This window comes from Cydia amplana, chromosome 26, assembly GCF_948474715.1.
Source record: "Cydia amplana chromosome 26, ilCydAmpl1.1, whole genome shotgun sequence".
NCBI lineage: Eukaryota > Metazoa > Arthropoda > Insecta > Lepidoptera > Tortricidae > Cydia > Cydia amplana.
The window spans coordinates 6,409,327-6,425,116 of NC_086094.1; the positions used below are offsets into that span (position 1 = coordinate 6,409,327).

Below are 15,790 nucleotides of genomic sequence, written 5' to 3' on the forward strand. Positions count from 1 at the left end.
CATTTTCAAACCACCCACTACACATAATGTTAATTATTGTCAATAGTCCGACACGCAACACTCACAATATCCGCGCACACATCCGAAGATAGAGCCGAAGGTAGAATTATAGTATTGTATATATATATATTATATGTATATGTGTTGTGTATATATATATATATGTAGGTATAAATAATTTTAGTAGTATGTATGTACACTACATTTCAAATACCAAGGCCCGATTGCACTTGAGACGGTCATTGGGCGTTAACAATAGGATTAGTGATAACAAAAGATACCTGGCTAGACCCTTTTGCTTAAACGCCTTTTAAACAATGCAGATTGCAAACATTATGAGTCCCATTGTTAAGTTTCAAGTGCAATCGGGCCTTGGTATTTGAAATGTATATGTATTGTATTACTTTTGTAGAATTAAAATTTAAAGGTATTCTTTCTAGTTTAAATTTAGTTTTTTTGCACCTCCTAATTATATCATTTTTCATTTCTCCACTACCTAAAGATTGTCTGGAAGAGATCGCTCTTTAGCGATAAGGCCGCCTGTTGTTTACCTCTGTCTTCATGTATTATTTGTGTTTCCATGTACATTTATTCTGAGGTTGTGCAATAAAGAGGATTTGTATTGTATTGTATAGATGCCTTGGCTGCCCGCGAGCCGCGCCACGAGACGCGAGTCCACCGCTTACACTCTCGTTCGGCTTGTCATTCGGTTATAAACCTTATGCCGTGCCGTTAGTGTTTAAATTATATTAGCTCGACGAGCTTGCGAGCCACGAGACGAGCCGCGAGCCCACCGCTTACACTCGCGTCTCTGGTGGCTCGCGCGAGAGTCTAAATTGGGGGTAAGTGCGACAAAGTTGTCGGTGCTGTTTATATTGTTGCTGATATTTGATAACATAAGCTAATACATTGTCATAAGGTACACTTTATCATTCACTGCAACATGAATAGCATTTCCATTCATTCAACAGTGTTGCTATCCAAAAAATACGAGCATCCAATAAAGCAGAGAATAGGGCTGGCCCAAAACCTGTGGCAATAAAAAAAAACAATCTGTCATACGAAATGTCATTGTCAATAAAATTGTTTTACTTGCGCGTTATCATTTCTGTGCACAAAAATAACAACAAAGTTCTTTTATAACTAAGAACCCGCATAGTATATCGCTAAATTGATGTAAGATCCTCCGCCATGAGTACAATTGGCATTGTACAAATACATGAGTCGATAAAACGCGGGAGAGGTCACTATTGCGGTATATGTTTTCGTTCTACAGTGGAGACGAGACTCGTCAAGCCTGTACATTTGAGGAACTTAATAAGTAAATTGGCAATTCGTTTTAGGGTAAGTGCACTTGTTATATAGATGCAGGTTTATGTGATCAATTTGGAAAATAGATGATAAACATGAAGCGAGAAATAAGCCCAGTGTTTAGTGTTAAAGAAGTGTACACGGAAAGTCTTAGTAATAGGGTCCCGTTTTTACCCTTTGGGTACGGAGCCCTAGTAATAATTACAATAATTTGTATTTACTAAATAATTATATAAAGTACCTACTACCTGGGTTTCAGGGGGCAATCCAAGTATGCGTCATATGCGAAGCCCTAGCGCTATCAGCGGCCCGGTTCGTCAGAACCCTAGAGCTGGCCGCTCGGGTGAGCGATCTGTTCACCAACATGGACGCGGCGCAGTTGAAGTATGTTCTCAAGTGTGTGGAGGCGCCAAACGCACACCCTAAGGTAAAGAAAAGTACCCTCAGGTTAAGATATTATTGGTTTGGTTTCATCATGAAACTGATGATGATGAGAGGGATTACTATGAACCAGGGATGTTGCGCATGCCGATTTTTTGACATTTTTAAAGGCTCACATCCGCAGATGCGGATGTCAAGATAGGTACATAAAAAAACGTCAAATAGGTATTACATTTTAGTAATTTTTATTTAAAATAACCGGCCAAGTGCGAGTCGGACTCACATTCCAAGGGTTCCGTACATAAGTCCCACTCACACTTGACTGCTCATTTCTAATAGGTTTTTTTGGTTAATTACTAAATTACCTAGCAGTCTAGCACTTACGCCAATGCTAAGACGTTCCTGTACTGACCTGTTTCACATCTGCATCCGCATTAAACTCCGCATCGATTTTATGCGGATACGGATGAAGATGCGGATGTTGAAAATAATGCGGAAGTTCTGCGGTTGCGGATGCGGATGCGGATGTTCGCAACATCCCTGCTACGAACCACGGTGCTGCATCCCTGTCACGTCACACTTATGTACGAATTTACAAGTGCAACAGAGTACCAAGTAACTAACAGGTCAAACACATGGTTCATGGCCCTCAGAGCGTACTCCCATCTCAAAGACTCGCAACACAACCCCTCTAGTGTTGCGGGTGTCCATGGGCGATGGTAATCGCTTCCCATTAGGTTTTGTCTGCTCGTTTGCCTCATACATCGTAAAATAACTAAATAAAACATATACATTTAGGACAATGACGGGCACTTGAATGTCTGCCTTTAAATACTTATTAAAGAAGATTTTGAATAATTTTACGGATTAGACTCACTTGTTTTAAGTCACTCGCGCGACATGTTTCGGAGAGCCTAGGTCTCCTTTCTCAAGCACTAACAGTGCGAGCGGCGTTCACGACAGCCGTGTATCGCGTACAAGTGAGTCTAAACCGTAAAATTATTCAATGTTAGTATGTCTCACAACAGTTTAAATTCGATTACCCCGTCAACTCCCACGTGTGTGACGTCACCATAAGCGTTCTGGCTCAAATTAGAGCCCTTGGGATCTGACAGAAGATTTTATTATTATTTCCTTTATTCATTTAATTTCTCAGATTAGGTTATTTATAATATGGATATAAAAATAAAATACAAAAACACTTACAAAAACAATACAAAATACTTATAAACATATTATAAAAAACCTAACCTAGGGTGCCGCCAGCAGCGGGGCAAGGCCCAAGCTGCCGGTGGTCAGGGCCGCAGAGAGAGGAACCGGCGGACTATCCGCGCCGTGTCCAAGATCACCGCCTTCTGCATCTGGCCCTTGATCCAACCACCTAGCGAGAGTCTCTCAAGATGTTGGTCGATTTTATTATTATTCCTTTATTTATCTTTCCTCTTACGTTAGGTTATTTATAATATGAATATAAAAGTAAAATATAAAAACACTTACAAAACAATAAAAAATACATATAAACACATTATAAAAAACCTAACCTAGAATGCCGCCGGCAGCGGGGCAGGGCCCAAGCTACCGGTGGTCAGGGCCGCAGAGAGAGGAACCGGCGGACTATCCGCGCCGTGTCCAAGATTACCGCCTTCTGCATCTGGCCTTTGATCCAACCACCTAGCGAGAGTCTCTCAAGATGTTGGTCGAGACTCTTCGCTATTAGACCGTTCGCTGAAACAACTATCGGGACAATGATCGTCGAATCAACATCCCACATTGACATGGGGGTTATCTCGTGAGCCAAGTCTAGGTACTTACTGGACTTGTCCTTCTCGGCTTTCACGAGATTCTCATCATGGGGGATGGTGATATCAACTAGCACGGCCCGGCGTTGCGCTCGATCTATTATCACAATATCAGGCTTATTGGCTACAATAGTCCTGTCAGTGATAATAGATCGATCCCAATAGAGCGTGGCACGACCATTCTCAAGAACTGGCACAGGTGAATACTTGTAGTACGGTACTTCGCGGTCCACAAGACCGTATAGAAGAGCAAGCTGTTGGTGAATAATCCTGGCTACGAGATTATGTCTGTGCAAGTACTCGCCGTTAGCAAGATGAGAACAACCGGAAATGATATGCCTGAGTGACTCACCGGGACGGCGGCATGCCCGACAAATGTCGACCGTACCGTCCTTCAGGATATATTTCCGATAGTTGTTCGTCATTATTACTTCGTCCGCAATTGCACAGGCAAAACCCTCGGTTTCTCCGAAGAGGTCCCCGAATCGTAGCCAGTTCACCGACGCGAGCAGGTCCACATCGGGTCCCGTGAGGCACCTTACTCTCCCATGCCGCCTTGCGATCCGCAGTACTTAGTACCACAGGTTTGCGCCAGTTCTCGTTTGCCAAGGAGAGCGGCGTGAGGTTCCTGTCTACTGCCACCACATCACGATGCATCCCACACTCGTTGTTAAGGAAATAATTCCTGAGATTGTACACCTCGCGGTTGTGGAGATCCTTGGCGTTTAGGAAGCCTCGGCCTCCACATTTCCGTGGGATGTACAATCTCATAACTGACGAGCGTGGGTGTAGCATGCGATGTGCGGTGAGCAGTGATCGGACCCTCCGATCCAGGGCGTCCAGCTCGGTCTGAGTCCACCTTAGTATGCCAAAGGAGTATGTGAGTAGGGGCATTACCCAGGCGTTGAAGGAGCGCACTTTGTTGCCTCCTGACAAAAGACTGTTAAGGACTTTTGTGAGCCGACTGAAAAAGCGCTCCTTCACCGACCGTCTAATACCCTCGTCCTCAATACCCAACGACTGTGACATACCAAGGTATTTGTAGGTTTCTGATTCAGAGATAGATCTGAAAGACATTGTCTCAGAAGGTTGTAAATTTGTTGAGTTTACAACCCTCCCCCGCTGTACATGCATAACCGCACATTTATCAACACCAAACTCCATGTTGATGGCACTACTGAAGACTTCGGTGGTGTTCAGTAGCTCCTTCAAGTCTTGGTTATTTGGTGCAAATAATTTGAGGTCATCCATGTACAGAAGGTGAGAAATGACTTCACCCTCTCTCCGAAGCCGGCAACCTAGACCCAAATCCTTCAGCAGGGTACTGAGGGGATTCAGAGCTAGGCAGAACCATAGGGGACTCAGACTATCACCCTGAAATATTTCTCGCTCAATCCTTATGATATACTGCGGGCCAGGGCGGTCATCCCCACCTCCTGGTTGACGAAGGACTGTGGTCCACTGCCTCATACATGCGCTTAGAAAGGCTCTCAAAGCTGCATTAACTTTATACAGCTCTAAGACCCTCCCCAGCCATGAATGAGGCACCGAATCATAGGCCTTCTTATAGTCAATCCAAGCGGCTGAGAGGGCCTCCCTGTTCCGCCGGATTTGTTGGCAAATGGTCATGTCTATGAGGAGGAGCTCTTTAGTACCACGGGACCCAACCCTACATCCATTTTGAGCGGGGGCCAAAATATTGTTAGCGACAATGTGCGCGTTGATTTTTGTCCTTAAAATGGATGTAAGGAGCTTATAGAGTGTAGGTAAGCACGTGATGGGTCTGTAGTTCTTCGCTTCCGTGGTACTACCGGACTTATAGAGCAGGAAGGTGACACCAGTTGTTAAGGAAGGTGGGAGAGAACCAAGCTCAAGGGCTTGTTGAAATTGTGCTGCCAAGCACGAGTGCGAGCATCGGAACCATTTTAGCCAGAAGTTGTGCAATCCATCCGGCCCAGGACTTTTCCAGTTCTGGGTCGTGCGGATGGCACAACTTACGTCATCGGGGGTGATAGTGACTACCCCCATAGGTTCGATGGACTCGCATTCACGCTCGACAACATTCATCCAACTCCCCTCGGTGTGTCCGACAGGCACCGACCAGATGCTACGCCAAAAGTCAGTCATGGCAGTAGGATCCGGCGGCTGCGTGTCGGACTCACGAAGGTTAGTTTCCTCCCACTTTCGGTACACCTTCCTTTGGTCACTCTGGAAAAGACGATTCTGCTGGAATCGATCCACACGCTCTCTGTAGCGGCGAATACGGTTTGCCCATGCATAGACTTTCTGCTTAAGAAAGTCGATGCGCTCCGTGATATTGGCAATATAGTCGCGGGGCTCAATACCCGTCCCCACGAACGCCTGATTCACAAAGCGCATTACTCAGGGGCGGTTATTGCCCCCCCTAAAGCAGATCAGCTTTGCAATAAGAGTCCTAAAAGAGCTGATACGTCGCTCGATCCGTATTTGCCATGCGGGGGCACCTCCGTCGGTCCTAGGTGCACGTTCAGAGTCCGGAAGCTTGACTCGTGCAACACGGCACGCCGCGATGGCTCCGCAATACATGATCGCGTGCGTATCATCTAAATCTTTACTAGTCCGTAGATATGGCTCTAGTAAAGCGTTTAGGGCTCCCATTAGCGCTAGATTGCGTCTATTCATAGGCAAACGTGGTAATCGTGGCCTAGTGTTGGGAGTGGAGCGATACTGCGTAATCGCCTCATCCAGAGTCCTCAATTGCTCATTGGCTGTACTACTCACACACTGCGCGATCTCCTCCTCGTCGGCGTTGAGATCCACCCGCGGTGCCCCCGGTGCCTGGTCGGGTGTCGGCACCGGATCCGGCGACGTCGCGGGCGGGCCCTGCGCCAAGGTGGAGGCCGCGCAAGCAGAGAGAGCCTCCAGGCGAAGCCGATCAAGTGTCGAGTCATCCAACCGCTTCAGCCGCTGAATGACGCGCACCTGATCCGATAATCGCTGCTCCGACACGGTGATGGTGGGTTCAAGAGCCTGAAACAGAGGCAGTATTCTTGAACGATAGGCGGATAGTTGTGTTCCCCCCTCTTATTATTATTATTATTATTTCGTTTTAGACAGGCAGCTGTTGCTGGTGCATCTAAATCATAGTTCACTTAGCACGATTTCACTGTTTTGATAGTTTGTCGAGTCTATTTTTAAATTGATTCACACTTGTAGAGTTCACAACTTCAGAGGGTAATTTGTTCCAAGCATTTACTATACGATTTGCAATAAAGTTTTTCCCGATATTTGTTTTATGCTTTGTTGTTACTAGTTTAAGGTAGTGTCCTCTTGTGCGCGTGTTTGGGTTTCGAGTGAACAGGTCGCTTAGCTCTGGACAGTCGTAATATCCATGCATAATTTTGAACGTCTCGATCAAGTCGCCACGTTCCCGCCTTTTTTGCAGTGTTGTCAGGCCCAGCTTGACTAATCTTTCCTCGTACGAAAGTGACTTTAGCTGTGCGGGAATTTTAGTAAATCTATGCTGTACTTTTTTTCTATTTTCAGGTGTTAAACGATGAAAGTATCTCCCGGCGAGCCCTGGATCTGGACGCAGCGCTGCGTGAGGTCCCGCGTTACGAGCTCCGCCGCACCGACACGCTGGTGGTGCCCTCACCGCCGCAACGGTCAGTCTTACTAGGCTTACTTATGCTCTTTAGCGATAAGACCGCCTGTTGCCTGCCTCTATATTTAATAAATTGTTTTTTCTTTTGTATATTTTTACTGAGGTGTGGCAATAAAGAGTATTCTATCTATAGTGTATCAAAAGACTGTCTCATTTCAAACATAGACAGAGAGAATCATACTATCTTTGTCTTACACTAGCACTAGCACCCAAAAGAAAAGGATGAGTGTAGTTTTCAAATTGGTTTGACCAACTATATCTATGTGAATGAATGAGTCTTGCGGTCACCGCTTGCCGCGCCGCTGGTCGCGTGCGTCCAATCCGCAGCCTTAACAGTCATTCATTGTCTTGGTTAACTTATAGTGTCCGGGAGCCCAATTCAAATATATTGCCGACTCTTTTTTAGGGTTCCGTAAAAACGGGACCCTATTACTAAGACTACACTGTCCGTCTGTCTGTCACTAGGCTGTATCTCATGAACCGTGATAGCTAGACAGTTGAAATTTTCACTGATGATGTATTTCTGTTGCCGCTACATATATTAAAAACATTTAAGTGGGGCTCCCATAAACAAACGTGATTTTTTGCCGTTGCTGGCGTAATGGTACGGAACCCTTCGTGCGCGAGTCCGACTCGCAATTGGCCGGTCTTTTTATCAATATAGTAATTAAATGTAAATTCACAGGCAAGACATGATGGTAGTCATGCAACACGGCAACCCACCCATGCCTGCCCTGGCGCCCATAGTAATGGCACCCACGATGGCGCCCACGGCGCCCGCGTTAGCTCCCATGGCGCCCACGCCGCTGAGCGCCAAAACCAAGATCTCCGTGGACCCAGAGCTGAAACATGTGCGAGTGGTTAATAAAGAGACAAAGCAAATTGTTTTACATCCTATGGTGAGTTGTACCATAGATAAATATAGTAAGACAAGAGTGCTCACTCCATACATCAGTTCAGACTATTAATTTCAGTGTCTACATCTAGCGGAACTATCAGTACTGCTACTTGACAATAGATGTAGCACCAACCGGAAAGTCTTATGCTGTTGAGATAAGACGAAGAAGATGCTAATAGTCTTTTTGATACTAAAACTGATGTATGGAGTGAGCACTCTATGTATTTTTTTCTCTATGGTTGTACACACAGACAATACATCCTCCAGACTGAGCATAGTAGCGCTACCCCCTCTGCCACAAATATATGGTAGTTTTACTCCATTCTCGAGTCAAAGTGTCTTTGTGTGACGTCCGTGTGTTTGAACGGACCAATCACGGCACGGGACTCGCTCGCCTCGTCCCCCGCACCCCAGTCTTTTTGGCAGCATCGGTTTCATGAAATAATTGCTCTAAACCCCGTCTAGAGGATTCCTAGTCTATGGTTGTGCATTGTGTATTTCCTAAGGCCCAGCCATACATACGAAACATCCAATTTGCCACTGAAATTTGAATCTAACTTGTAGAAAATAGAGTTGATTTTGCGTTGTTTGAAAATTGAACGGAACAAAGCAAAAGCGACTCTGTTCCAATTGAACATGGTTTAAATTACATCGAACTGAATAGGTACTATAGGTAGGCCCTTGGGCCTTAGAAGGCTAAAGCGCCATCTAGCGTATGCCAACCGGCAAAAAATAATGTTCAAATGTATATACCTAAGATATACCTATGTTTACAAATAAATCATTCTGATTCTACTTCAGGAGATGAATTTGCAAATATAATACTTTACACTTTCTTATATATTTATTTTTATAATGTTCAAATCTTCAAATATATATAGTATTTCTCTAGCTATAATCCGTACAATTCCATCTACTTCAGCTGTCTAATAATATACAGTAATACAGTTACAAACAAAACATAGATAAATAAAAGTTATATTAGGGAAAGTATCTATAATTTAATTTATCGATATAGAAACTCCCTAATAACTTTAATTAAATGTTACCCCCTAGAATTCAAAGTCAGAGGGCCTACCACGGATCACGTACGACGTGTTGCCTCTCTGTCGCACTTGTTTATTGGTACGCCCTCTGTTGCCTAAAAACTTAACAAATGACCTCTGTTTACAGGTCAAAGGCATAGATGGCAATGTATACGTACCCTCACTACAACTTCAAATATTCGATAATGGGACTCTGAGGAGTGCCCCCAACATTCAAAATGTAATCCCTTTGACCCCTGACGGGACAGAAGACCCCCTAAATATACAAACATTTGTGACCCCACCACGAATGCAAATATTCGATAATGGGATACTGAGGAGTGCTACAAACATTCAAAATGTAACCCCAGCTTTGACCCCTGACAGTGGGTCAGAAGACCCCCTAAATATACAAACATTTGTGACCCCACAATTGACACCCAAGCAAAATAACTCAAAACTACGACACAGATTGCAAACACAAGAAAAAGAAAAAAATAAAGTAACTAGCGGATATTACAACTTCTTAGTATCTCAGATGGAGGGGAAGAAACAAAACTCAAATGTAGAAGTAATCAAAATGAACGATTTGAACATCGTTCTTAACGTAGACGGGGGTGGGAGTAAAAAGAAACGCAAGCGTAGCGAGGGTTCCATGGAGAAGACTTTGAGCGAAGTCGAGTTGTTGTTGAGCGAGAACGCTCAAGGCGGGTGTGAGATTAAGTATGAAATAATAGATGATGATGATGATGATGTTACGAAGGATAAAGCGGAGGCTTCGAGTAGGCCGGTCTTGAAGACCGATCGAACAGTGGATTGGGAGGATAAGATACCCATGGATGTTATATCTTTTATGGTAAGTTTTCACATTGTTTATCACTACACTTTATAAAATAACTAGCGACCCGCCCCGGCTTCGCACGGGTTAACAAATTATACATAAACCAGATAATTAAAGAAATAGGTATTTGTTTATTTTCTTTCAACTAAAAACATCATATTTCATGCTAAGAAACAGAATAAAAAAAGATACAAATTACAAATTAAATTACAACTAAAATCTTATTAAAATAAACTAAAACTACAAACAAATTAAAATTAATACTTAAAAGAAACTTACATACATAAACCTTCCAACATAAACTCTATCTATTAAAAAAACCGCATTATAATCCGTTGCGTAGTTTTAAAGATCTGAGCATACATAGGGACAGACAGCGGTAAGCGACTTTGTTTTATACTATTTAGTGAAGTCCCCAGCCGCGTCTGTCTGTGTGTGTGTGTGTTCGCGATAAACTCAAAAACTGCTGAACGGATTTTCATGCGGTTTTCACTTATCAATAAAGTGATTATTGAGGAAGGTTTAATTGTATAATTTGTTAAGGCCGGTCGCTAGTTATTTATATTTAGAACTATTTTATACTAGCTTTTGCCAGCGACTTCGTCTGGTCTCCTGGAGTTAGTAATTTGGGTAGCTTATTTTTTATCGATTCCCTATACAAACTTCCACCCCCCTTTTTACCCCCTTAAAGAATGATTTTTGGGATAAAAACTACCCTATGTCCTTCCCCGGGACTCAAACTATCTCTATACCAAATTTCAACTAAATTGGTTAAGCGGTTTAAGCGTGAAGAGGTAACAGACAGACACACTTTCATGATCTTCCTCGCGTTGTCCCGGCATTTTGCCACGGCTCATGGGAGCCTGGGGTCCGCTTGGCAACTAATCCCAGAAATTGGCGTAGGCACTAGTTTTTACGAAATCGACTGCCATCTGACCTTCCAACCTAAACTAGGGTAAACTAGGCCCGTATTGCGATTAGTCCGGTTTCCTCACGATGTTTTCCTTCACCGAAAAGCGACTGGTAAATATCAAGTGATATTTCGGACATAAGTTCCGAAAAACTCATTGGTACGAGCCGGGGTTTGAACTCGCGACCTGCGGATTGCAAGTCGCACGCTCTTACCGCTAGGCCACCAGCGCTTTTTTTTTACACAGACACTTTTGCATTTATAATATTAGTATGGATTATTATAATTTCCAGGACGCGACAGATCCGAACCCCCAGGAGCGGATAATGCAGCCTCCCCCCCTAGGGGTCATATCGGACGTCCGATCCGTGCCCGACGATTTCACCGAACAAACTGACCCCATCGAGTGCACCGAACAAACTGACCCCATCGAGTGCATCGACCTCTGCTGACGTGTATACACGTCACAGACAAGACACCCTCTAGACTGAGCATAGTAACGCTCCCCCCTCTGCCACTTATACGGTAGTTTTACTCCATCTTCGAGTCAATCCCGTGCCGTGATTGGTCCGTGTCTTTGAACGGACCAATCACGGCACGGGATTCGCTCACCTCATCCCCCCGCACCCCCGTATTTTGGCAGCATCGGTTTCATGAAATAATTGCTCTAAACTCCGTCTAGAGGATTCCTAGTCTATGATACACGTCCACTACCGCAAGCGGCCCACGGTCCTACTGGCACAGGGCGGACACGCCATACATCAAAAAAAACCGGCCAAGTGCGAGTCGGACTCGCGCACGGAGGGTTCCGCACCATCAACAAGAAAACAAGCAAAAAAACGGTCACCCATCCAAGTACTGACCCCGCCCGACGTTGCTTAACTTCGGTCAAAAATCACGTTTGTTGTATGGGAGCCCCACTTAAATCTTTATTTTATTCTGTTTTTAGTATTTGTTGTTATAGCGGCAACAGAAATACATCATCTGTGAAAATTTCAACTGTCTAGCTATCACGGTTCGTGAGATACAGCCTGGTGACAGACGAGTGGACGGACAGCGGAGTCTTAGTAATAGGGTCCCGTTTTTACCCTTTGGGTACGGAACCCTAAAAATGATTTGCGTTTATATGTGTGCGCGGCACGTCTGTACTATACACGCGTCATTGTGTATCTGACGGACTTCTGACATGCTCTCAGTAGAGCGACTTACGCACACATTCATGTCGCGGCCTGTCGCGGGCGAGGTAATGCGAGTCGGGGCGGGGCGGTGCGTGGCCGTTCTGTATGATAATACTATTACTTATTCTGTGCTACTGGGTCACATTTTTAATTACACAAACGGGTCTACCGCGATATAGTTTCATAGTTTTTACCAGGGATGTTGCGGGTGCAGATTTTTTGACATCCGCGGATGCGGATATTTAATGACACACATCCGCGGATGCGGATGCGAATGTCAAGATTAGGTACTTAGGAAACGTCAAATATTACATTTCTAGTATTTTTTTATTAAAAAAAAAACGAAATGTTTAGTATTTGAGCAAGAATATAGATGCGTTATTTATACTTACTAAACAGTAACTTGGCCGACTTTTCTGGATCTAGACGATTTCGTTATAGGTAATGACGAAATTACCTAGCACTTACGCCGCCGCTAAGACGTTCCTGTACCGACTTGTTCGACATCCGCATCCGCATAAGCTCCGCATCGATTTTATGCGGATGCGGATGCGGATGTTGAAAATAATGCGGAAGTTCCGCAGTTGCGGATGCGGATGTTCGCAACATCCCTGGTTTTTACCTTAAATTCCGACGTTTCAGCTGAGTTGAACCAGCTGAAACAATGTAACTATATCGCGGTAGACCCGTTTGTGTAATTAAATATGTGTACAAAAAGCGAGAGTTTAATGGGTTGACACAGTTTACGAAAAGGTCTCTTCTGTGGACAATACAATAGAAGCTAACGACCGAACGATTTCTTATTTTAGTCTCCGGTACTGAATAAATAATAGTTCTTGGTACAGAAGATTCACTCTCTAACAAAACGCGTCTATTACGACAGATATGACCGCTAGGTGGCGCAAGCGCGAGCAACAACTATGGCTAGACACCAACATTGGTGTGGGCCGCATGTACTTGTAGGGACGCGACGAAATCGCGGAGTGAGCCACGGCTGTCTCCGGTACTGAAAAGATGTATCCCGCCTGTAAAACTACAGTGTAAGATTCTGTTAACTTTGCGGTGTCTACAGGAAAGATGCGAACGAGTTAGCCATACAATAAGACGTGTATGACCCTAATTAATACTATAGTTCGTTTTTTTAGCATTAGAAAGAACTTGAAAGAAGGTAAGTGATCCAGCCCATCGACACCCCATACTATGATAACTTAGGAACGTACTTGTTACCAACGTTGAGGCATAGTAAATAATCTTATCGAATTAAAATGACTGCTGTTGCATTTTGGTAACACATACCATACTTGCTTTCAAACATAGACGTATTATACCTACTTTTCTTTAGGTTGGTATGATCGGTAAAACGTCTACCGTCATTCTAAATTGTGGTGAAAGCGGTTATGTTACGTGTTAATTTTGTGTTTAGACCAAATAACTTTAGCTTTTATTTAAATGGGGGGCAAATCTTTAAGAAAATGTGAAGTTTGTGGGGTCAGGCGTGTAAGGAAACTTACTTCTGATATATTTTTAGCAAGATTTCCTCTTGATTCGAACAGGTCGGTAAACTGATGTTTTTGTGCGATATTTTCATTTTGAGTCGTTCCCAGATACTAATTTAATTAGTTTGGAGTAGTTTTTATCGTTTACCATCCTTGATTGAAACGAAAACATTCTTCTTGTAAAAACTAGGTAACCTAAGACACGAATAGTGTGCGAACAACTTATCGATAATCCCTTTATTTCAGATATCGACTATGGGTAAAGGTAACAGGTAATGAGGATTTGGAATATTTACCTATACAAAGGCTGAATGAAACTCCAACCTCTGAATATCTACAAGTGAATGAGCCTGACAGCTTTTTCCCTTTGTGGGAAGTTGGAGTTCACAGCCTTCACAGGCAAGACTCAGTGTTTGCAGGAGTGCTCTAAAAGTAGATTGTAGCTTTAGTTACGTTCATAAGCGTATTGTAATATGCCTACGTAAATATAAAACTATCTGTATCTTATCTTTATTATGTAAAATAAAATTATTTTTATATTTTGCATTTATTTTCTTAATCCACCTGATTTTCAATATTTACTTTTACAGTAGTACAGTACAACAGCACGTATCGCACATTTATCGATATCGATAAACAGTAGGTACCGGAAGTGTCGAGCCCTAGCGTTGTTTTTTTTTGTGTTGGCAGTATTGACATGTATTTGGTGTGTTGGCACAATGTACGTTCTTAATTCGGTTTAAGGCTTGTTCGAGAGTGCCGACTCTTAAAACGTAGTGATTTAATACTCTTTGAAGTGATCTTGACATGTCTTTTAATTGAAAAACGCTTTTTAAAAATCAGTAACTATTACTTATGAAAGCAGAAGAATATAAATGATCGTATTAGATTCATAATTGTTACATATTTGCTGTAACTTATTTTTAAAATGTGTTTTTAAATTAAAAGACACATCAAGATTGTTTACCTTATTTCTAATGCTAAAAAAACGAAGTATAGTACAAACTTACTCCAACTAAATTTGGATCATATTAAATTGAACAGGGTTGCTTTCGTTTTGTTCGGATTTAAAATGAGACAATTTCATTTCTAATTTTTGACCGCCACTCTTTCTTGTATAATGTTGCAATTGTTATTTTTTTACCAGTACAGTCACCTGCAAAAATATTTTACACAGCCAAGGCCGCAAAAATATATGTCACGATCAGGGTTCGAAAGGATAATTATTAATAATAGTTATATTGATAATTATCATGATTTTTATGCCTGGTAATTATCGAATTAAAATTTAAACCTGAAAAATAAAAAAACGCCCCAGAATTCAAAGAAAATAAATATAGCACCATCCATACCTCGGATAATTATCCGATAATTATCAAAGACTAATTATCTGGATAATTTCGAACCCTGGGCACGATCTTGTAGAACCACAAGAGCGTGTCACATATTTTTGCGGCCTTCGAAGAGTAACATATTATTGCAGAATTTGCAGATGACTGTACTACCAATACTACATTATATGATTTATATGTATAAATAACATGCTAAAAAGTGTCTAAAGAATCTTTAATTTTTACTTTGTTTCATAAAATTATAATATCTAAGTGTTATTGTTATGTCAAAGCATTTAATTTTGTGTATTTAAGTGGCTCTGTGAGCTGAATACTGTGTGGTTCCGCCATTTTGAAAATATTTCAAAACATGAACCAACAAAAAAACTTTGGTGGTTATATGAAAGCATTTTTGCCCGAGCTAAAATGAAGACCTTGGGTCTCGCTCGGTCAATAATGAAACATTCTGGAAGCCAGAGTATGTCCGAGAAAGGTTGAGTCGGAAGTGATTTTATCCTTCAATTTACCTATTAATGAAGTATGTACAGTGAGCAGCAGAAGTTTCTAAGCGGGCGAGGTGTTCAAAATTATCTTGACGCGCTCTTATAAGTCGCGTCAAGATCATTTTGAACACCTCGCCCGCTTAGCAACTATTGCTGCTGACTGTACATATGTAAGTTAAGTTTTTTTTAAAGGTGATCAACGTTCCTGTAATGTTTCTCACACAGCGTGGACCAAAAGTGGTAACCGCGTCGCCATCAGATATATCGGAGCTGCCAAGGTGTTCATAAATATCTGAACACGGCTCTAGGCGTTCTCGTCAAGGCGTTAGAGTGCGTGTTCAGATATTTTCGAACACCTTCGCCAAAAACTTTATTTGTTTGGGTTATTGTAATATGAATTACTCTTTTACCTACTAGTTATATAAGTATTGTTTAACATAACTATCATAAGACATAATAAAATTACGTTGTGTA

At 42.5% G+C, this 15,790-nt stretch overlaps 2 protein-coding genes across 2 annotated transcripts; both read left to right on the plus strand.

Moving 5' to 3' along the window:
* The first annotated feature begins 1,059 nt into the window (after positions 1-1,059).
* Positions 1,060-7,980, plus strand: LOC134660089 (uncharacterized). Its single transcript, XM_063515789.1, has 5 exons — positions 1,060-1,344; positions 1,571-1,738; positions 7,017-7,135; positions 7,820-7,928; positions 7,975-7,980. Exons 1-5 carry the CDS (start codon positions 1,192-1,194, stop codon positions 7,978-7,980), a joined length of 555 nt encoding a protein of 184 aa, XP_063371859.1. The 5' UTR covers positions 1,060-1,191.
* A 1,579-nt stretch (positions 7,981-9,559) lies between these two features.
* LOC134660091 (uncharacterized) lies at positions 9,560-11,260 on the plus strand. The gene is made up of 2 exons (XM_063515790.1): positions 9,560-9,913; positions 11,102-11,260. The coding sequence occupies exons 1-2, from the start codon at positions 9,596-9,598 to the stop codon at positions 11,258-11,260; spliced, it is 477 nt and encodes a 158-aa protein (XP_063371860.1). The 5' UTR covers positions 9,560-9,595.
* The last annotated feature ends 4,530 nt before the right edge of the window (positions 11,261-15,790 follow it).